The sequence below is a fragment of the Chaetodon trifascialis genome, chromosome 4, assembly GCF_039877785.1.
Source record: "Chaetodon trifascialis isolate fChaTrf1 chromosome 4, fChaTrf1.hap1, whole genome shotgun sequence".
In the NCBI taxonomy this organism is placed as follows: domain Eukaryota; kingdom Metazoa; phylum Chordata; class Actinopteri; order Chaetodontiformes; family Chaetodontidae; genus Chaetodon; species Chaetodon trifascialis.
Window position 1 is genome coordinate 29,548,007 of NC_092059.1, and position 25,046 is coordinate 29,573,052.

At 39.7% G+C, this 25,046-nt stretch overlaps 1 protein-coding gene across 1 annotated transcript in view; it reads left to right on the plus strand.

The window, feature by feature from the left end:
* Nucleotides 1-25,046, plus strand: part of st3gal3a (ST3 beta-galactoside alpha-2,3-sialyltransferase 3a) — a 78,697-nt gene that overhangs the window by 15,475 nt on the left and 38,176 nt on the right. The window contains exons 4-6 of the mRNA XM_070961047.1: nt 8,848-8,890; nt 9,054-9,146; nt 24,741-24,835. Of these exons, the coding sequence (XP_070817148.1) occupies nt 8,848-8,890; nt 9,054-9,146; nt 24,741-24,835 (231 nt within the window). The remainder of the gene's footprint in view (nt 1-8,847; nt 8,891-9,053; nt 9,147-24,740; nt 24,836-25,046) is intronic.

The following is a 25,046-nucleotide window of genomic DNA, read 5'->3' on the forward strand; positions in this document are numbered from 1 at the left end:
TTAGTTATATTAATGTTCTTTATGCAAACCCAGGAGCGATGGTGATATCGGGAAATGCCTGTTCACCACATTTCCAAATTCTTAGAGGTTCCCGTCAAGGATGCCCGCTGTCTCCTCTATTGTTTGTCTTATCTCTAGAGCCCCTTGCTCAAAAAGTACGCCAGTCTACTAGTATTTTACCTATTACAATAAATTCCACAATTCATCACATATCACTTTATGCTGATGATGTGCTCCTCCTTATTAATACAGTCACTTCCCCATATCCTTAAATTATTTTCAGACTTCAGTTGTATCTCAGGGTACAAAATAAATTGGCAGAAATCTGCTTTTTTACCTTTATGTAGCTCTGGTGATGACTTGACCCAGCTTAGGATCCCAATTGTAAATCAGTTTAAATATTTAGGAATTGACATTTTCCCAACACTAGAGACTACAGTGAATAATAATTACAATACAGTTTTAAATAAGATTAAAACAGATCTGGGGAAGTGGGCATTGAGGCCAATATCTTTTGATGCTAGGATTTCCATTATAAAAATGTTGGTATTACCTCAAATTAATTTTCTAAGTTCTATGCTTCCTCTGAATCCACAAGTGGGATACTGGGATAAATTACATAGCTTAGTCACTAGTTTCATTTGGAATAGCAAAAGACCAAGGATTAAACTTACAACCCTCCAGAGACATAAAACAGCTGGAGGGTGGGGGGTCCCTAATTTTAAAGTTTATTGCTGGTCTTTCGTATTGCAAACTGTACAATCTTCAATCCAATCCAATCCATCTTTATTTATAAAGCACAGTTTAAATAAACTCAAGGTTTCCAAAGTGCTGTACATTAAAAAAAACAACAACAATAAAATAGACATTAAAACAGAAAACATAATAAATAAAGGGTTAAAAAAAAAAACCAAAAACCTGTGCACATAAAATAAACAATCTAGGTGGTGTTAAAAGCCAAGGAAAAGAGGTGCGTTTTAAGAAGAGATTTAAAAGTGGCCACGGAAGAGGACTGCCTGATGTACAGCAGCAGTTCATTCCAAAGCTTAGGGGCGGCAGTAGCAAACGCTCGGTCCCCTCTGAGCTTCCGCCTTGTTTTGGGAATCCTCAGGAGCAGCTGGTCCGCTGACCTGAGGGATCGAGGTGCGTAAGGGTGCAGAAGCTCAGAGAGGTACACTGGGGCAAGGCCATTTTGGGCTTTAAAAGCAAATAAAAGAATTTTAAAATGAATTCTAAAATGGACGGGTAGCCAGTGAAGTGAAGCTAAAATCGGTGTAATGTGCTCAGACTTTCGAGTGCCAGTTAAGAGACGTGCAGCTGCATTCTGCACTAGTTGCAGACGTGCAATGGAGGACCCGCTGACCCCCATGTAAAGTGCATTGCAGTAATCAAGCCGAGTGGTTACAAAGGCATGTATTACTGTTTCAAAGTGCTGTCTGTGCAGAAAGGGTTTAATTTTAGCAAGTTGTCTTAGCTGGAAGAAGCTGGTTTTTACCACAGCTTTAATCTGGCTGTCGAACTTTAGTTCCGCATCCACTTTTACCCCCAGATTATTAACAGTGGGTTTGGCGAACTGCGCCAGGGAACCCAGGTCGACTGGGGAGGTCACGGAAGTGCCACCAAAGACAATCACTTCCGCCTTGTTCTCATTAAAATTTAAAAAGTTTCAAGCCATCCAAGCTTTGACGTCATCCAGGCAATTTAGAAGTGGCTTAAGTGCAGAAGAGTCAGCCTTTTTAAGGGGGACATAAATCTGACTGTCATCCGCATAACAATGAAATAAAATGCCGTGCTTCCTGACAATGGACCCAAGTGGAAGAAGGTATAAAGAAAATAAAAGTGGGCCCAACACTGAGCCTTGTGGAACCCCGCAAGAGAGAGGAGCAGTGGAGGACACAGAGTCACCAAGGAAAGAGCCTCTGTGTCAAGGTGTGCAGGATCAGTAGTGGCGCAGATCTGACTGAAAGCAGACGAGAAGTGAGCGGCAGTGGAAGGGTTAATAACCCAGCAGCTGCGAACAGCAGCGGGAAGTTTAACAGAGTTAAAACACACTGCGGCTTCAAAAAGTACAGGCATATGATCAGAGAAATACGCTTCACAGACTTCCAGATTATAGACAGGCAAACCAAATGACAAAACAAGATCAAGTGTGTGTCCCTGTACATGTGTAGGGCCCAATACAGATTGTACGAGATTAAAAGAGTCAATGAGATTTAAGAAATCCCTCGCCAGGGGGTTTTCCGGGCAGCGCACATGAATATTGCAGTCACCAGCGATCAAAACTCTGTCATATTTTGGCATGATATCAGCCAGGAACGCAGAAAAGTCAGTTATAAAATCCCTGTTGTATTTTGGAGTTCGATAGACGACAGCACACAGCACCGTGTGAGGACATCCCAGCTCAAACAGGCTTAATTCAAAGCTGGTGGGAGCCGATGACAGCGATATTTGTTTACATTTGAAGTGGCTTTTAAAGACACTTGCAATTCCTCCTCCTCGACCAGATGTCCGTGGAGAATTAAAATAGCAACAGTCGGCAGGTAAAAGTTCTGTGAAAGCACTGGACTCATCAAGGCTCAGCCACGTCTCTGTGACAAAAAGGAAGTCCAGATCACGCGATGTGAAGAAATCCTTCAGGATGAATGTTTTATTAGCAAGCGATCTTGCATTAACCAGGCCAAACCTGGCTAGAGCCGGTGGGTCAGAACGAGCCGCTGACAGATGCTCCCCGCAGAGAAGCTGCAGGTTCCCTGGGTCGGCTCCACACCAGCGTGGATGAGGAGGGCAGGGGCCGCGGGGGAGGAACAGGTCATCCAGGCCGGCCATCAGTACCAAACAGGCCGCGACAGGATCCAGCCAACGTCAGGAGATACAGAGGCGAGGCACGGCTCCAAATCCGACACGATCGGGACGCATCAGCGCGACCCTCAGCCTTACCAAACGGCCACCACGCTTACTGCGCCTGCGGTGGCGTTTTCGCCGAGGGAGTGGCGCTGACGTGCGGCAAGGGTGTGCCGGTATATCCGAGAGGAACGGAGGTAGAGTTCGGTGTCCATTATGATCTAAGTTGACCAGACCTGTAGTGAAGGTTCTCAGATCTAGCAACGTTTGGCGATCATACACCAGCAGAGAGTTGACTTTAAGTCAAAATTTGACCTTACAAATCAATTGTACAAAACAAATAAAACCAAGGTAACCGTATCAGTGTTGTATTCCCAAATAATGCAAAGCTTTTATAAACCAATGACAATTCAAACCACTTGGCAAAATCATTTTAGCTCTATTTCTTCTGAAATATCTTGGGAAACTGTATGGAATAATGTTAAATTAGCTTCAAAAAATCCTAATCACCAAACTATTCACCTAAGATTTGTACATAGAACTTATTTAACACCAATAATTAGATACCAGATCAAGTTAGCACCATCTCCCCTATGCCAGTTTTGTTCACAAGGTTACATTGGCACCTTTATACATATGTTTTGGGAATGCTCCAAGGTACAGTCTTTTTGGTCCCAGGTCACTGAATCTCTATCAGAAATTCTTAACAAAGATATTCCATGTTGCCCTCTACTATGTTTGTTAAATGATAATGCTCGGGTCCCTATGTCTGTTCATGAAAAAAGAATTTGGCTTTCTGGCCTAACTACAGCGAAGAAAATCCTGGTAGTACGGTGGAAGCCACCACACACACAAACCATTGGTGGTACCTGTTGTTAGATATTTTGACTTTAGAGCTTTCTGTTGCACGGTCTCATGGTGCTAAGGGGAAGACCATAAGGTCCTGGTCAGAAGCTCTTCTAACTGTGAAAGCACTTGCTGGAAGAAGGGAGGGGTAAACTGGGGGGCGAGGGGGATCACTCACTAGGGAGGGAAATGAAGGGAGATTATATAAAGGATTATAAAATCACAATTTGTCATTATTTGGATGTGCATGTGCCCATGCATGCGTGTATGTGCACATACGCACATGTGACATATGATCATGTAATGTATATAAGCATGTGGATTAATTGTTTATGTTGTTTATGTACTCAGGTACAGGTGCAGCTATGTGCATATGAATTTAAGTTGGGGTATACATGGATAGACATGTTTGCATACAGTTTGTATGCTAGGTACCTCTGTGCACATTATACAATATGAATTAATTTAAGTTTAATTACTATATTGAACAAAATCAGTGTTATTGTTACTGATACATGTATCCATATGTGTACACCTATTTTTTTTTGTCTGTCAACATGAACTAATAAAAAAAAGTTGTTCACAAAAAAAAAAAAGATTTTCAACCGCAGCAAGTCGTCCAGGCCCTGAAGCAGCAAAGCAGCCCCAGACCATCACACTACTACCACCATGTTTGACCGTTGGTATGATGTTCTTTTTATCGAATGCTTTGTTAGTTTTGCGCCACATGTAACGAGACACACACCTTCCAAAAAGTTCCACTTTTGTCTCATCAGTCCACAGAATATTTTCCCAGAAGTCTTGGGGATCATCCAGGTGTCTTTTGGAAAATGTGAGACGAGCCTTTATGTTCTTTTTGGTCAGCAGTGGTTTTCGCCTGGGAACTCTACCGTGGATGCCATTTTTGCCCAGTGTCTTTCTTATGGTTGAGTCATGAACACTGACGTTAACTGAGGCAAGTGAGGCCTGCAGTTCTTTTGATGTTCTTCTGGGTTCTTTTGTGACTTCCTGGATGAGATGTCGACGTGCTCTTGGAGTAATTTTGGGTGGTCGTCCACTCCTGGGAAGGTTCGTCACTGTTCCATGTTTTCCCCACTTGTGTATAATGGCTCTCACAGTGGTTCGCTGGAGTCCCAAAGCCTTAGAAATGGCTTTGTAACCCTTTCCAGACTGAGGGATGTCCATTACTTTCTTTCTCAGCTGTTCTTGGATTTCTTTAGATCATGGCATGATATTTGGCCTTTTGAGATCTTTCAGTGTACTCCATATTGTCAGACAGGTTCTATTTAAGTGGTTTCTTCATTGTACAAGTCTGGAAGTAATCAGGCCTGGGTGTGGCCAGTGAAATTGAACTCAGCTTTCCAAAAGATGTTGCTAATCACAGTTAATTCATGATTTGACAAGGGGGGCAATTACTTTTTCACATAGGGCCAGGCTAATTTGGATAACCTTTTTCCTTTAATAATTGAAACCATCATATAAAAACTGCATTTTGTGTTTACTAAGGTTATCTTTGATTTACATTAGAATTTGTTTGATGATCTGGAACATTTTAGAGTGTCAAATGTGCAAAAAACAAGAAATCTGGAAGGGGGCAAACACTTTTTCACAGCACTGTAAATGTTGAAGTGTCTTTGGGGAAGATACTGAACTCCAAATTGCTCCCAATGCTGTGCCATCTGTGTGTGAATGGTTAATGCTCGTAATGAGAAAATGGCCTAGGTGCCATCGTGTGAATGGGTGAATGTGGTCTTGTGGAGTGGTCATCAGACCAGAAAAGCACTATATAAAATACAGTCCATTCACTATTCACCAGTCCATAAAAAGCTGAAGTCTGAATTTTGGTTGCTACGTTGTTTTTAGCAGAAAAAAAATTTGACAATTCAGTGCAGAAAAGCATTGAGCATTCATCATATGGGCTTATTACTGATGTTAAGTAAAGCGATAATTTAAATGTTTCAGAAAGTGTCCACTTAAGAAACATTTAAGTCACTTTGAGGTGCTGATATTGATTCTATGCTCTGAATATTTGCCTGATACCATGCCATGAAAATAATGTCCTAGCTATAGAAGCTTCTGATAGCTACTTGACATCAATTGAGACAACTGGAGGTGTATCCTTGAATGTATTTTAAGGCCGACCTTCAAACTCCGTGCCTCTTTTTTTTGACATTTTTGGGAAAATCAAAAGAAATCAACCATGGCCTTAGAAATAATAAAAAAAAGACTGGACCTCCACAAGTTTGTTTCATCTTTGGGAGCAATTTCCAAACTCCTAAAGGAACCTTGTTCATCTGAGCAAAAAATAGTATGCAAGTATAAACACCTTGGGACTACACATAGTAGGGATGACGAGATTCACCGATTCATATCAGTGATCCGATACAAACGTTTGCGATGCGACTGCACCAGTAGATTCAAGGTACATCGGATATAATTTATGGATGAATTTATGGTGCATCTCTTCTAGCCTGTCTGCATCGGTAAATTCCATGGTTAAATCGATTATTTTATGTTCTACTACTATTCCCTGCCCTGTTGTGTTTTCCGAGGCAACTTGAATGCACCATCGCTCCTCCTTCACTGATGCAAGCGTTGTTCACAACACGGAGGGAAACGAGAACGACGTTAGCAGACACACAAATCAAACATGTGGCAATAGTTCAGGTTTTTCAAGCAAGAAGGTAAACTGGACAAAACGCACGCAATCTGCAAACAATGCTGAGCAGCTATCAATTACGTCAGTAGCACAAAGACCCTGACTATGCACATTGTTAATACTGTGCTTTCTGAAACTGTTAAACTGTGAAGTTTTATACGTTTTGCAAAATTGTAGAGACAGTGAACATAATTCGGAGTAAGCATGGCTTATTATAAATAAAATTTAATGCTCTGTCTATACATTCTGCATTATGTCTTTTTTAAAAATAGGATTTATTGGTTTGCTCAGTAAAAACAAGCCAAATATTACATGCATCTCTCAAATTGATACAGAGAGTAAAGCAGAGTTGTGCTATAAGAAATCTGATATGGGCACACTCTCATACCACAACTAACTGTATCGAACCGGATCACATCATATCGAACCGAATCTCTTTGTAAGCAAGTCATATCGTTATCAAATCATTTTTGAATCGCATTGTATCGTGAACAGGAGCGAATCACATCGCATCGACAGAGGCGTCAGTGTATCCTTAATGTATCGGTGGCTGCGTATCGAGATGCGTATCGATCGTATTGGCCTCAGTGGTGGAGATATACATCCCTACTACACAGCTGTCACACCGCTCAGGAAGGAGATGCATTCTAGAGAATGGAATAAGAATTCTCCTAGAAATTAACCTACTTCAGTGTGAAAAGTGCAAATCAGTCCCAGAACAGCAAAGAACTCTTTGAAGATGCTGGAGGAAACAGGCACAAAAGTGTCTATATCCACAGTAAATCAAGTCACAGTATATCAACACAACCTGAGAGGCTGCTCAGCAAAGAAGAAGCCACTGCTCCAGAGCCGCCATTAAAAAAGGCAGCCTAGCATTTGCAACTTCACGTGGGGACAAAGGTCTTACTTTTTGCAGAAATGTCCTCTGGTCTGATGAAACAAGCCGAAGAACGCCATCACAACCCGTGAAGCATGAGGGTGGCAGCATCATGTTTTGGGGATGCTTTGCTGCAGGAGGGGCTGGTGCACTGCACAAAATAAATGGCATCGTGAGGAAGGAAAATGATCTGGATATATTGAAGCAACATCTGAAGATATCAGCGAGGAAGTTAAAGATTGGTTGCAAATGAGTCTTCCTAATGGACAGTGACCATAAGCATACTTTCAGTGTTGTGGCAAAATGACCTAAGGATAACAAAGTCAAGTATTGAAGTGGCCATCACAAAGCCTTGACCTCAATCCAACAGGGAATTTGCAGGCTTGCGCACAGAAAACTGATACTTGGCCTACAAAATCTTTGTAAGCTGCTATTGGGGCTTTTTAGGCCAGAGAATCAGAGTGGTACTGCCCACCAGCATTATGCTACACATACGAGCAGAGTTCCCTGTGCTTAAGGAAGGTACATGGATTTCAGACCTTTCCTTGATTGAACCTCAACATGCTTCCTGCTTCTTTGGTCTTTCACAGGAGGTAGAGAGGTCCTCAGGGATGGGGATCTTCAGCACCTCATCCACATATGGGGCAGGGTCCTGGAAAACCATCTCAAAGATGAGGTGAATCAATCAATCAAACTTTATTTGTATAGCACCGTTCATACATAAAAATGCAACACAAGGTGCTTGAGATAGAAACATAAAATAGCAATATGATAGCAACTCCGCCCCCCCCCACTCACCCACCCCTCCAAACACACCCGCAGACCTATATCATGCACACGCACACACACACACACACACACACACACACACACACACACACACACACACACACACACCAACGAAACTGTTGGTATAATAACATGGCAGGGCACTGAGGCATCATGAGAGGAAAAAGAAAAAGAAAACCACCTATGGGGAGCTCATCCACACTGTGAAGGACCACAGCCCATGGCCACAGGGAGCGCCGCCGCAACAGAGACCCCCGACCCAGATAAACCAGGGTGGACCCCATACATAGTGCAGAGCCCCCGGTCCCCCGACCTGGGCAGACCGGGGTGGACTCCACACATCGGGCAGAGCCCCCCAGTCCTCCGGACCCGAGGGGTCCCCCGGGCGACGCCCCGGTGGGCAGACCAAACATCCCTCCCAGCGTGGAGGCCCCCCGTGAGGAAGCACTGGAGCTAAAACCTAAAGGACAATAGAATAAAAAAAACCTAAAACCTAAAAGACAATAGAATAAAAGACCTAAAACCTAAAATTTAATGAAATAAAAGAACCTAATGGCTAAAAGACAATGTGCTAAGGTAAAACATGTCTGAATTAAAAGAGCATAAGAAATCAATTGAAAGCCTAACTAAAAATGTGAGTCTTGAGCCTCCTTTTAAAAACACCAATGGTCCCTGCGGCCCAAGACCGTTAAGACACTTAAAAACTAATAAAAGCACCTTAAAGTCGATCCTGAAAAACAATTAAATGATTTCATTGTCATAAAAATAACCCATCACTATTCTGAATTTTCAGGCATATAATTTAATTACATTTACCTCCCCTTTCTTTGTCTAGTGTATGACAAACAAGGATTCCTTTTGAAGCTGAACGGTAGTTTGTGAGTATACATTTTACTACTTTTGTAAATTTCACCTCTCACTCAAAGTCTGGGAACATATTCTCTGGGGGCTTGTTTTCAGTATTTATGTAAGGTGTACTGTATATAACAATTGTGTGTGAATATTTAATCATTGCTTAACTTCATTCCTCCATGTCCACAGGCCGCTGGAGCTGATGTACAAGTACGGCAATCTTAGTGAGGGTGCCTGTAAGCCTGGTTTTGCAGCTGCCAAGATGACTACCATTTATCCAAAGTAAGAATACTGTACTATATGTTTGTAAAGATTTGAACTGAGTTTGTAGCAGTGTCACTTCTGTAAAATCATGCAATCTCCGGTTCACTTCGTACCTGTGGTGTTGTTGGTGCTTGTGTTGTTCCAGAGAATTAATACATTTCAGTTAAGCAAATGATTTAGTCTTTATAAACACCCCTGCAGTGCATTATAGCAGCAGTGTAAGACGAGACTGTGGGTTTGTGTTATTACTAGGGTTGAGCTGAATATTCGTTTCAGACGAGTATCTGGTACCGATAAAGCATTTTTTACGAGTGCGATCATGATACGAGTAAAACTCGTCAATATCCGTGCTCGTGCTAAAGGAAAATCCTCATTGGGTAACTGACTGTCTTTACGCTCTGTGATTGGCCAGTCACACACAGCGCCCGCCCCTCCCTACACAAACACGTCTCTGGCTGCAGAGACGTGCCCCACTGTCGCGCACATGGACAGTGACTGATCTCCCAGTGCGTGGCTAGACTCTAGCTCATGTTGCCCTTTTTAGTACTCCTTAGGTTTTCTCCAGCTCGCCTCTGTTTCAGTTTGTATGATATTTAAAGTTACTTGGTGAACTTGTTTCGTAACGTACGCGGTGCATCTGACAAGACAGAGCTGAAAACGGATCGTGTCGCGTCGGTCACTGCCTCCACTCCGGTCGTTTTTTTTATTATTATTACCGTCTGCTTGCTCTTAGTTTGGCTGGTGATATAAAGTCAGTTGAAAAACTTTGCTCGTACTGAACGCGGTACTTTTGAGAAGAACACAGTGAACAAGGCTTACTTATTATTTCCCTGTTTGCCATCACTGAATGTTTGCACGAATCACCAAGTTCACACAGATCATTAAAAAATAAGCAGTCTTACAGACCACTTAAACACGTACACACATATAGCGGAACACACAAAGTAGCCTATATTAATATTGTTATTGTATATGGCTGCATGCAGTGACACTTTCTCACTGCAGTTCATAAAAATATAATATTATAAATATTACAAATTCAGCTTTATATACCGTTGTATATAGGCCTTTTATAGGCTTTGAATACAGTAGATATTTTAACTGTTACATAGCACGCATACACACTCACACATACATGCGCACACACACACACACACACACACACACACACACACACACACACATACACACACACCTTAATCAACACTGTTTAACTTTGTGTGAGAAAAAAAATGCCAAGAACGTTAGGTAGTAAAAATAAATAATCGGAAAAAAAATCACACTTTGATCATAAAAATTAAAAACAAAAACAAAAAATTATAAAAGAAAGTTGTGTTGAGTATGACAACTCTTGTTAATGCATACCTAGTAGTTCATAGTTTCCTACTGCATGTGTTGTATTCATTCATGCACTTAGAAATATTCATGTTCTGAGTTTATAAAAAACTTGTTCTGTAAATAGTTCTCTTACTGTTGTGATCAAAAACATTGATTGGAATCTCAATTTTGAGGCTGTTCTGTAAATAGTTTTCAAATAAACAATATATATAGCAACTTCTGATCAATCCATATCAATTTCAGACTTAAAATAATGTACCGATTTAATCCCCACCCATTTCCGGTTAAACCACACCCACTCCAATTACAGATACAGATACAGATAATTTAGATGGCTGAACAGATACAGATGCAGATACAGATACAGATACAGATAGTGATGTACTCGCTCATCTCTAGTTAACACACTAATAGAAAAAGTAAAATGTAAAGACTGTTTACACTGCATTAGGTTTCGCAGGGTGTACCTAATAAACTGGCAACTGTTTGTATTTGCATTAAAGGAATATTTATATTTTTGTTAAAATCACAGTTGACTCTGATATTGCATTCATGAGAGGTTTCATTTTTTCAGCATTGGTCTTCCATCGCTGTTGGGGAAGTGATGCCACAAAAACTGGCTTCATAGTAGACTTGCTTCATAGTAGACTCTCTTCATAGTACCAGTTACTGTAGTTCAGTCATTCGGTGTGACCAACACACAAAGGGGAGGAATACAGGTACAGCACGAACTGCAATTAGACTGGACACAAAGCAAATTTTAGAGACAGCTTGATCACATACAAAGTCAGTAAATGATCTAAGTGGATGCAGCTTTTGCTCCAGGAAAAACTGAAGAAAAAATGCATACAGAAAATGAAATGAGGGAATGAAGAAATGTTGGAAATGTTGAGCATAGTGATAGAAAGAACTGGAGTTTATGATAACTTTTTAAAATAGACTCTGACTTTTTTCCCCAACAAGCCGTGTCAAGCTAGAAGGGGCTCATTGCGCTCTAGTGCCCAAGCTTGGCCTGACCACCAACAGTGCCCAATGATTATGTAGTTCCAAGCACCTCTCTAAAGGTAGAAGATGCTTCAGAGGTGGAAAGAGTTTAATGAAGCTAAGCAACGACTCATAGAAATCGGGGCGCAATACTCCATGCTTTTCCCTGCAAAGATACAGGTATTGTTTAACGGTTCAGTCTTTTGTGACAAGCATACCAAGCCAGGGTTAATAAATATGTGTGCAAGAGAGCTGTCTCGACTGTGGGTCATTTACAATTACAATTTGTCATTCGGCAGACGCTTTTATCCAAAGCAACGTACATATGAGGTTTTCATACATCACAAGCAAGGTTATAGACAGGAGAGAACAACAAGAGTAAGAGTAAGTGCCCTAATGCAACTTTCTGGTCTAACTGGACATACAGTAGGTGCTACGAGACAGTGCTATGAAGTAATGCATAGAGTGCATAGAGTGAACAGAGAGTTTTTGTTTGTTTGTTTTTTTAAGAAAGAAGGTATTCAGTAAAGAGTGTGGTCTTTAGTCTTTTTCTAAAGATCAAGAGGGACTCTGCAGAACGAATGGAGTTTGGTAACTTGTTCCACCACCGGGGAATCACAGAAGAAAAAGAGTCGAGCTAGAGACATAAGGCCTTTTTGAGCTGGCGACACCAAGCACTGTAACGAGCATGAGGAAGCATAAACCTGTATGAGGGAGTTCAGGTAGGTCGGAGTGCTTTTGGTGGCAATTTTATAGGCAAGCATCAAGGACTTATACTTGATGTGGGCAGCAACTGGGAGCCAGTGGAGTGACACGTGCTCATTTGGGCCGGTTGAAGATCAGGTGAGCTGCCGCGTTCTAGATCATCTGCAAGGGTTTTAACGAGCATGCTGGGAGCCCTGTCAGTAAGGAATTACAATAGTTGAGGCGTGATAGTACTAGCGCTTGTACTTGGAGTTGTGTTGCATGCTTAGACAGGTAGGATCTGATCTTCCTGATGTTTTACAGGGTAAATTGGCATGACCGAGCAACAGAGGCCACATGCTCTTTAAAAGTTAGTTGGTCATCAATCATGACACCCAAGTTTCTGGCAGATTTTGTGGGAGTGAGCAGAGCTGAGCAAAGCTGTTGTTGTATAGAGGGACTGGCTGGGATGACAAGGAGCTCAGTCTTTGACAGGTTAAGCTGAAGGTGACATACCCCTGTGGACAAGCACTGGGATTTAGACCCTCCTCCTCTCCAAGATACTGCAAAGGATCTCCCTAAGAGGTAGGACTCAGTGGAGAGCGGACCCTGAGAAGCCGAGGTCAGGAAGTGTGGAGAGGAGGATTTGGTGGTATCCTCTTAAAAGAGGACACTGGAGATTTGATATTTTTCTTTTGACGGATGAGAAATTTACTTCTTACTTAAAAGCAATTTTAGATATTTCTCACCATTAATTCTCAGTCTACCAATAATTCCCCCCTAATGTGTGAAACATCCAAAGCCTATATCATGGCCTTAATTAAAGCCTATTCACCTTCATAAAGCAAAAGCAATTTAGACAACTAAAACTTGAAAAAGAATTAATGGACATTAAGAGAGCAATAGGACACACCTGTTATTTATAAGCAAGTATTCCATGCAAGGCTGCCTTGGATGCCTTAATAACACAAGTCGAAAGTGCAATTCTTTTTTTGATAGTGATAAGCCTAAGAGGTATTTCTCTCGCAAACTAAAATTGAGATGGATCCCCAAATGAAACCCATCACTCTTATAAAAATATAATAACACTTTCAGGTAGTACACGTTCAGTTATACAAAACAGACAAGAGAGAGAGAGAGAGATATGCAGCCACATATTCAGCCACTGTCCATGGGAACCTGCGAGACGACAAAGTAGAGAGACTCCGGGGAAGGAGCTAAGTTAGTAACACGCCGTGGTAGGATACGAAAGCGTGCAGATAGAGAGAAGAAGGACAGAGGAGCTTGGTGTATCTTTGGAGGTCCCCCGACAGTCTAATCCTATAGCAGCATATTTAGGGGCCGGTCCAGGACAAGCCTGAGCCAGCCCTAACTATAAGCTTTATCAAAGAGACAGTGTCGCCTCCCGGACAAAGACTGGAAGATGGTTCCACAGGAGAGGAGCTTGATAGCTAAATGCTCTGACTCCCGTTCTGCTTTTTGAGAGTTTAGGAACCATAAGTAGACCTGCATTCTGGGAACGCAGTGTTCGAGTGGGGTAATAAGGTACTATGAGCTCTTTAAGATAAGAAGGTGCCTGGTCATTTATGGCTTTGTAAGTAAGGAGCGAGGGTGCCTGCATTACAGTGCCTGTATGCACCAACAAGTTCATTGGACCTCATGTTAGCATTAGCCGCTGTTAGCATTGTGGCTAATGCTAACAGCCCAACATCACATTACATTACTAACATTTCAAACTCACCAGTAATAGTAAGATAAGAAAAGTGGCTCGTTATCAAGCCACGGCAGAGCTTGATGATGAGCTGATCATTTGAATCAGCTACATAGCTGCAGCTGAAGCTACGTGTGTGTGTGTGTGTGTGTGTGTGTGTGTGTGTGTGTGTGTGTGTGGCAGAGGAGTGCTCAGAGAAGTACTGAGGCTCAGAGGTTGCCATGGCAACTTGTGGTAAGGCCAGCGATCAGCGTGGTGATGGGCCTGAGAAAAGTCTGAATTTGGCCTTGGCGCACCCCTCGAACAAACGCTTCTCACGCAAACAACAAAACTCCTATTGCTGAAATTTCTTCACCATCAAAGCTACAAGGCTTTGCTGTACATGCTGATCACTTTATTTTTTTGCTGGGGTCAAAAATGTGGATTTTAGAGTGAGTTAAAAAATGGGTGGCTTCTGTCTCTCGTTTTTGATTTGTATTGGACCCTATGGGCCAGGTCAGAGTTACTCTCCTCGCTCAGAGGTACAGAAGTCAAACATCGTATGTCCTGTTGTTTAGTTAGGCACATTGTGAGAATCAGCACAAGCGGTACTATAACTTTGGAAAATTTCACACGTGTAGAGTAAAATTTGTGGTTTGGAGGAGCATGGAAAGAAAAAATTTCAGACACTTTTCAGAACATCTCTCCACTCTGGCAGTTGGTGTCCTCCACTCTAGTGCGAACATTTCGTGCAATACACACCCATTATAATCTCAAAATTTCTCCAAAATTGATCATGGTCATTGAACAGCGATTAATCAAAAACTATAAGACCTATCAAAACGTGGAATGATACACCAATACGCAAGACTTGTGTCTACATTTGAAAAAGGTGGACATTTTTTCACTTTTTTCGCCTCACCCGATTTACTTTGAATAGGAAATTTTCGTGTATTCTGTGGAGATAAATGATAGCACACCGAGTCTGATTGAGCCACAGGTTTTGGTGTATCATGTGCCTGGGTGCTCACTATCGTTTTTGATGAGTAGCGAACCGAAATTTGTATGGAAGATGAATAACAAGAAGTAGAAGAAGTTGAAGAAGAAGAAATGCACAGAATGACAAGAGTGTTCAGTGCTCAGCACTGTATCACTAATAAACATACTTGGTGGTGGGAGGAGGCAGGGTGTTAGTTATTGCTGTCAGTGAAAATAGCTACATTCATTTATATAATCAATTATGAATTATTACGGAACATCACTCATTTAGTCTGAACAAAAAAATTGAGTTGTCTGTCTTTATTCATTTGGTAATTCACACTATTCATATTAAGTTTTATTTAGCGTGGTTGAAATGTAACTGATGAATTTATCATCAGCAGCTAGCCATCAGGCCAGCCCAGGAGGACCCACCTGCAGGCTGCAGCTAGCTACCAGGCCAGGGCAGGTACTTTGTTTGACTGTTTGACTATTTTTTATTTTTACTCAGAGCTAAAAATGCCACCTAAATCAAGAGCAGAAGGAAAATCTGATGAAGACCATGTTTCATTCACACAAGTATCAGAACTACTACAGCAGCAGAAGGACATGTTCACAGCTTTACTCCAACAACAAGAAGAACATTTTAAAGACTTTGTTAAAATAATAATGACTTCCCAAAACCAGGATGGAAACATTAACACGAGAACTACAAGACATAAAAACAGGCCTTCAATTTACTCAAAAAGAGGTGGATGATATCAAAACAAACAATGCTAAGCAAGCTGATCGCTGCAATTCCATGCAAACAGATTTGTTTAAAGTGTGTGACAGTTTACTAGTTGTCACTGACAAGATGGAGTATTTAAAGGGACAGTCCAGACAAAACATTTTGGTCTTTGTTGGGATAATGGAGTCACCAGGGGAAACCTGGTTTGAGACAGAGGAAAAGGTGAAGAAGGTTCTTGCTGAAAATACAGATAAAGAAGGACATGGAGGTGGAGAGAGCCCATCGCACAGGGAAACCCGGAGGTGACAGACCCAGGCCCATAGTAGTGAAGTTTTTAAGGTATAAGGACAGATCAACCATTCTACAACACACCAAGAACCTGAAGGGAACTAAAATCTACACAGATGCTGTGAGGAGGAAGAGGAAAGAACTGATGCCAGATCTGAGAGCTGCAAGAGAGAGGGGGGACATTGCCTATCTACGGCACGACAAAATGATTGTTCGTCCTCGCAGCAGTACTCCTAAATAGCCAAGAGCTGCAAGCCTAGCAGGTATGGGTAATCTCACACACAACAAACACAACCCAAACCCATTCTGGAAATAATAATGTAACACAAAGGATTACTGAATATGAGGATCTAGAGCTAAACCTGTTTCAATATACTGAGCATCATCCACAGGACATAGAAAATGACATTGATCCAGAAAACAACTTTTTCCATAACATCAAGAACAACTGCTACTATTACACTGAAGAACAGTTCAACAACACTATAAAATCGGGAAACAAAATATCAATAATCCATTTTAACAGTAGGAGCCTGTATGCCAATTTTGAAAACATAAAATACATCTTAAGCCAGATCAAACAGCCTTTCAGCATTATTGCTGTATCAGAAACCTGGATGAACAGTGAACGGGTTATTGACTTTGAACTGGATGGATATGAATTGGTCTATGTAAACAGAAAAAACAAGAATGGTGGTGGTGTTGCTTTGTTTGTGGACAGGAAATTTAATTTCAAGGTCGATGAAAAGCTGTCAGTAGTAGTGGATAATCTTTTTGAATGGTTTACTATAGAAATTGTACTGGAAAGAAAGAAAAACATTATTGTGAGCTGTATATACAGAGCACCAGGTTCAAATATAGACTTGTTCAGGGACTGGATGGTCAGAAAGTCATGTTTATCTGTGGTGACTTTAACATCGACTTAATAAACCAAAATAAACACAAAATGAGAGAAGAATTTATCAATACTCTATACAGCTTAAGCCTATATCCTAAAATCACCAGACCCAGTCGCATTACCTCTCATAGTGCCTCACTCATTGATAATATCTTCACTAATCAAATAGACAATGACACAGTGAGTGGACTGTTAGTTTGTGATATCAGTGACCACTTGCCTGTTTTTACAACTTACAGCAATAGCCACATAAACAACCAACAGGATAACAAACAAGACAGAAGAGTCTATGGTTAAATTAAGTAATGATTTGCTAGCACAAGACTGGGAATGAATATATAAAGAAAAAGACAGCAACAAAGCATACGACGATTCTTGAAAATGTTTTGTGTACTTTATGAAAAATTGTCCAATTAAACAATACAGAAAAAAACAAAATCATAAAGATAATCAGTGGATCACAAAGGGAATTCAAAACGCTTGTAAAAAGAAAAACATATTATATCGAGAATTTTTAAAACATCGAACAACAAAAACTGAAAACAAATATAAAAAATATAAAAATAAGTTAACTAACATAATGAGAATACGTAAAAAGGAATATTAAAATGAAATATTGGAAAATATCAAAAACAATATTAAAGGTATTTGGAATATTTTGAACAGTATAATAAGAAATGGCTCTAGACAGACTAATTACCCTGAATATTTTATTGATAATGATTTAAATATTGATAATATGGAGGAGGTGGTTAATAAGTTCAATCACTTCTTTGTAAGTGTTGGACCAAAATTGGTGGAAAAAATCCCCGATCCACAAATGACTGGAAGCATCAATGAGGAGGTCATAGAAAGGAATTCTTCTTCTATGTTCCTCAGAGCAATAGAAGAAAAAGAAATTATAGAAATTGTTAATAAATGTAAAAACAAGTTGTCATCTGACTGTCATGATATAGATATGAATACAGTAAAAAGGGTTATTGCTGGGATTTCTAAACCACTCACTCATATCTTCAATTTATCATTCCAAACTGGGCAATTTCCTCATAAAATGAAACTAACAAAAGTAACACCGCTGTACAAACAGTCAGAGTGTCTGGATAGTGCATGTGGTGTCCCCCAGGGGTCAGTGTTGGGATCGAAACTCTTTGTCCTATATATTAATGACATCTGTAATGTGTCTAGTTTAGCTAAATGTATTTTATTTGCCTATGACACAAATATTTTTTGTTCTGGTGAGAGTTTGCAGCAACTTTTGGATGTCATCACTTCAGAGTTAAGGAAAATCAAAAAATGGGTTGACAAGAATAAACTTTCACTAAATCTGAACAAAACAAAAATCATGTTATTTGGAAAGTGTAAAATACATGATCAAATACAGGTACAAATAGATGGTGTAAACATTGAAAGAGTACATCAAAATAAATTCCTGGGAGTGATAATAGATGACAAAATTTGCTGGAAACCTCACATCAAACATATTAAATCTAAACTGTCTCGCAGCATTTCAGTTCTGGTTAAAGCAAAGCATGTCCTAGATCATAAATCACTCTATATGCTGTACAATTCACTGATTCTTCCTTATTTAGAGTACTGTATAGAGACATGGGGAAATACATACAAAACTGCACTTCAGCCGGGGTTGATTATGGGGCACACACCAATGACTTATTCTGGAAGTCTAAAACTCTAAAACTGTTTGATTTGGTGGAGCTACCAAGAAATATTCAGAGAATGTTTCATGAAAGAGAGCAAGATTTAAGAGAGAAATCAAATCTAAAGGTTGGCAGAGCTCGCACAACAAAGAAAAGTTTCTGTATCACCATTTGTGAAGTAAAACTGTGGAATAATTTGAGCACTGAAATCAAAAACATTTCGAGTATAATTCTGTTTAAAAAGAGACTTAAAGAAATGATTCTCCAGAGGTACATTGAATAATTTACACAAGGTGTTTGCTTGCTATTTGAATTAAAATGTGTGAGGAAATGGTACATAGTGTAATGAAGGAATGAAATAAATATTCCTTTTGTTTTTATGCTATGAAATTAATTAGAACATATTAATAGTTCAGATTATAGGGGTAGGATTAGATAAATTTATACTTCTTCCTACTCCCTTTCGCTCATGTAAACTATGTTGCTTACGAGATGTTACTGTTTTGTGTACACATTTTTTACTGTGCACTTATTTCCTTATGATTATTATTATTTATATAGGTACTGTGTATGTATGTATGTATGTATGTATGTATGTATGTATGTATGTATGTATGTATACATGTGTGCTTTATTTATTATGTTATTTTTATTTTTTGTACATTGTTGTTGTTTACGTGATCAAAATAAATAAATAAATAAATCAAAAGGGACTAATCACACACAATACACTGCATTTTTCAATTTCAAATCCCTGTATGTTTTAAAATGGCAACATTTGGTACTTGACATAAAGCTGAATAGAATGTACTAAATGCTTCTATCTTAGCATATATATGTGTGTGTGTGTGTGTGTGTGTGTGTGTGTGTGTGTGTGTGTGTGTGTGTGTGTGTGTGTGTGTATAATATTATATTTGAATATTGACATATTGCTGTTAGGAACTCTTGTAGTTAGCACTAGCATACCTACCTTAATGTTAAAGTCCTCCCCTGCACTTGTCGTGCTCTGAAGAACCATCTATTTCACCCACTGTATGCCTAAAAACTGGCCTAAATTAAGTATTCTCAGTCAAACAGTCCTATTTTATAGAAAGCTCTCTGAGTTCAGAGTGGTATGATAGAGGAACGATCCCATTTCTACCTCTGCATTATTAAAGACTGAAGAATTCCCCACACCGTGAAAGCCCTTCACCTGCTTATTTTTTTTAGCACCATGTATAAAATGAGTCAGAAGATGCAGTGGTCTGAACAGGCCCATTTGTTGTGTAGATCTATTTTTGTCCTCTTCTGCTCTGCTGTTGTCCCAGTGCGTGAGAAAATTCAGGCCGGTTCACTTACCCACTTACTCTCTGAGCATCAGAGACACGCAACCCTCAAACCCACAACGGCCTTCAGACAGCGGCGCTAATGAAAAGTGCTCACAGAGTCCAGATTGTAACCTGGTAAAATAACAGAAGAGGATTTTTCCCGGGATAATAGAATGCCAAGAATGCCAAGGGCATCCTTGACCCATTTATTCTTCTGTCTTTGTTCAGCTGGTCCCTCTACTGCAGTTGTGCAGGTGGAAGAAATGGCCAGAAGCTCAAACAGACATGGAATTGTTCATAAACTCCCGCTACTTCATAAGGACGTATCCTCATCTCGTATCCCCCATGGCTTTATGGATGGCAATGTCTGCTTTATGGTCAGTCCATTTATCAGTCAGTTGCTCTATTACTTTGGTCAAGACTGAAATGCCACAACAAATTTGTGATGGATTGCCATGAAATATTGCTCATTCTTGGTGGTTAGAGGATGAATCCTGATGATTGTATTGATCCCCTCAATGTGTTGATTTATTTGTCTTTGAAAACATCAACTTGGAATGGAGCACTAAAACTGTTCCTTAATTGTGAACATATCTGTAATTTTGCAGACTTAAGATGTATTTTCCTTCAGGGCCTTTCTGGTTTTAATGCACTTCCTCTGAGCTTCACCTTTCCTCTTTCTCCTGCACTGTCCATTTTTTTTCTCCACAGTGCTTGGCCACATGTATTCCACACACTGACTAACAATATATGTTGATACCTTCAGATTAAAAGCAGGTGGGGTACTGATGGTCTACAGCAAGGCATTTTAAAGTCTGGACATGAATGGCAAGTCAAAAGGGAACACGCCCATATTGTTAACTGGTGGCCTGCAGGTCACATCCAGCCCACCACGTTCCCATCCGGCCCGTAGTATATTATGATTTCAGAAAATGTTTGTATCTAATGTTACTCACTAGTGGAAGAGGTCCAGTACATCCTGAGAGTGATCATCAAATGGCTTGCCCACCACTGACAACAATCAAAAATGTCTGCAATTCATATTTCACGCACTCCACAGATAATCATGGAGAATCACAATGCTAGATGCAAGAAATGCAACTTACTTGGGTTGATTTTCATTGACCAACTGTTGTATTGAGTCTCAATCTATGTAGTTTTGTTTGCTTGCTGGGATCCTGAAGAGGAGTGTTTTGTTGAGATTAGGATTCATTCATTGGTACTGAGTACTGAGTGCTGACTGCACCAGACACTACACCAGAACAGAGAGAATTTGCTATCAGCAGTAAAACACAGATACAGAATGTGTCTCCTTTCTACAAGGAGGATGCAGTTTTGACAACTTATGTAAATACAGTTGTGAGAATGTCTGAGTCAGAAAAAAATATGAAGTAACTGCGCCTTGTCTGCCTCAGTTGGGTGCTGGCCCAATCACAAGAGATGTTATGTTAAGTAACTGATCAAATATTATTTTATTGTTCCATACCTCTGATCTTGAATAACAATCAGATGCGGAATGTCTGGTCTCCAGTTTTGAGTGACTGTAGCTGCCTCTTGTTGTTTTCATTTTGATTTATCCATTTCATATTTGCAGTTTTAACACTAGACTGACATGGGACAATCAGCTAGCCAGACCACTGCAATTTCTCCTGGTGTTCCCAATAGCCAGGTCAATTAATTATTGGTATGTGGTGCAACTTTTTGGTAATACTGACATGTATTGGTTAGTGCCACAAGTACCAAGTTTTAATACCCAGCACAACATTGAAATAGAGTGATAGCGTAAGTAGAGCACAGCCAATGGTAACCAACATTAGCATGCAACTTGAATTTTCAAAATATTTTCCCTCAACAGATTATGCAATTATATATTTTGCTGATTTATTGATAAGTTTCCATTCTTTTGTCACTTACACCTTTCATCTAAAGCAATTTCAAATCACAGGGCCATAATGTGTGTAGGCGTACCTCTGTCATTTCATTTATATGCAAGCTGGATAAATACATAAAAACACACCATCAGACACTACCACGATATGGAAACAGAAAAGCAAGATGCATCATTAGTAGCTTATTTCTGAACTGTTTTAAGTGTTTTCAAGAAAATTTTCCTTCCAATTATTTTGTAGACCTTCCAGCATTCACTGATTAGCAGTTGTTTTGTTTTGCCAAATCAGAGCTCATTAATGGTTCATTAAGTGATATTATACATGAAAAGAAATAAGCTGCCAAAGCTGCAGGGGCTGACTCAGTTAAAGAAACACTTTTCCCTAGACGGTTTTAGTACTCCCAAAGCAAATTCCTGTCAGGGTTTATGTACATGTTACCTTTCATACAACCCCGATTCCAAAAAAGTTGGGATGCTGTGTAAACCATAAAAACAGAATGCAACAAACTGTGTTTACCGACAGCGGGCTTCCAGAGCCCATGTGATCATCTCCTTTATGCAGTCATGTGTTCACAAAGTGGTAAACCTCACTCCATCCTTGCTTGTGAACGACTGAGCCTTTAAAGGATGCCCCTTTCATACCCAATCGTGATACTGAACCTGTTTACCTGTGGAATATTTCAAACAGGTGTTTTTGAACATTTCACAATTTTCCCAGTCTTCAACTTTTTTTGTTGTTGCATCAAATTCACAACAAGCATATATTTACAAAAATCAATCAAGTTGTCTAGGCTGTACTGTCTCCAATTGAGTATATGAAAAAAAAGAAAAAAAAGATTAGTGAATCAGCTCATTCTGCTGTATTTATGTGTTACACATCACCATCATGGAAGTTGTAGGTTGCATTTTTCAAAACTGTCAAAAACTCTTTACAGTTTAATTTTCCAATCAGTATCCTGACAAAGCCTGTCCTTAGTTGCCCTCCAGTATTCCAGGAAATTCAGTTTAGCTTTAGCTGGAGCTGTCTAAGTACCTAGTTTATATTTTCTCTTTTTGTTACTGACCATTTTGAGATTTTTGCCCAAATGTTTTACATCAGTTAGGGTGTAAATTAAACTTTATGTCACATGGGATATGGGTTGTTCAGTGGAAGTCTGGGGGCACTCAAAAGTATCATGTTAAACATTTATTTGGTTATGAATTCATGTGTGTTTTGTCAGCTCTCACCCAGGGATCTTTATGTATACACACATAAACATACTGAACATAGAGTGCATGTCCAGTTATGCTTAAACAAGAAGCTCAACTGTGTCTCCATTCATTAAAGACTAATCCCCAAAAGTGGAGACAGATGTGAGGATTAAATAGAGCGTAAGATGTTTAATGCTCTGAAGCAACAAACTAACAGAATACACTTAACTGTGTTATTTTTGTTTTAGATACAGTGTTGACCATACCTTCAAAATGAAAGGTCAAAGATCAGTGCTCAACTTAACTCCATGTCACTGACAACAACAGATAAAGCCAGAAATCTTGGTGTAATTATTGATTCGGACCTGAATTTAACAACTATTTAAAGCTGATTACCAAATCAGCCTACTACTACCTGAAAAATATAACCAGAATCAAGGGATGTCTGTCCAAAGAAGACATGGAAAAACTGGTTCATGCATTAATTTTCAGTAGGTTTGACTATTGCAATGGAGTCTTTGCTGGCCTAAACAAAAAATCTATTAGGCAACTACAGCTGATTCAAAATGCTGCTGCATAAGTCCTTATAAATACCAGAAAAATGGACCATATCACACCAGTCCTCAGATCACTACACTGGTTTCCTGTGAGTCAAAGAATAGACTTTAAAATCTTACTGTTGGTCTACAAAGCATTAAATGGTCTAGGACGAAAATATATTCTAGATTTATTGACTCCATATGAAGTATCCAGACCTCTCAGGTCATCAGGGTCGATCGTGTGTTCCCAGAATCAGAACCAAACAAAGTGAAGCAGCTTTCAGTTATTATGCTCCTCACCTGTGGAACATTCTCCCTGCACACCTGAGGTCTGCACCAAGTGTCAGCTCATTTAAATCAGGGTTGAAAACATTATTATTTGCTACAGATTTTACTTAAAGTAAATATATCTGCTTAATGTTTTTAATCATTCTAAATGCTAAATTATTGTCTTTTACTGGCTTCTGTTTTTAATTTTCCTTTAATTGTATTTTATTTTTATTTTTCTATTCTCTTCTACTCTCTTTCTTTCTTTCTTTGAAATGTATGATTTTAATGTATTTTTATGCTTCTGTAAAGCACTTTGAATTGCCTAGTGTATGAATTGTGCTATACAAATAAATTTGCCTTGCCTTCATTATGAAGGCAGTGTCGATGGTAACCAGTCACACTGTGTTCACATAGAGTAAATCATCATCTTATTATATCATATTTTGTTTACATACCTCTTCATATCATTATTATTACTGCCACTGTAGCCGTGTGTATAAAAGACAATGGTTTAAAGCTTATCCATGCTCATATATATTGGACATAAATGTTGAACACTTAAGAAGGGTATGCAGCACAGGCAAAAATGCTTACTTTTGCCACTAGTGTTGGCCTACAAACGGGGTCAACTCTTTGGTGGTATTTTTGAATATTTTTAATGTAACATGTTGACAAAGCCCAACAGAACCCACCATTTGTTTTGGCTGATGTGACCTAATTTACACTTGCCATGTTGTGTCTAAAAGATTAAACCCATATGCAATATCATGCACTTTTGGTTTCAGTTAGCCACAGTTGCAGTTAGTTGATGAGAAAGTGAATGTACCATGCTTGTCTGCCATCCAATTGCCACTTTATAGGTGCCCTTCAGCAAGGCACAAACTAATCCCTTGTGGCTGCTTATGGTCTATAGGTCAGATTGGACATCTGGCCTCATCCTCATCGTGTGAAATGTACTAACTCTGTCCTCTCCGTCACACTTGTCTCTGAGTTTGTTTTGGTGAAGGTAAATTCATACAGACTGGATTAGCTGGAAACACGATGCTCTAAATCCTCTTAAGTGCTCTGCCGTTAATCAGTTCATCTAAATGCATGTGGGCTGCACGGGCATGTACAGATATTGCATTTCTTCTTTGTTCTTATTTGTTGTAACATGTCTTTCATATCAACAGGTTCACCAAACTGGCGCCCATGTTCCTTGATCCAAATTACAAACGATTCTCCAAGATTGGTGATTATTCGCCTCCGTTTGGTGTAAAATCACAAGGTGATTACGCATTTCTGTCTTTGTAATTGAAGTAATACAGATCAACTCAATGAAAGGGGCACTGTATTTCTCACCAGTTCAGACACAATTTTCCTAACCATTAGCTGCAAAAAGTTCTTAGCAAAGTCAATTCAGTATGTTTCAGATAAACTAGTTTGTTCAGCATGACAAAAATGTTTTAGCACTTCTGAATTGCCACATTTGAAAGCGG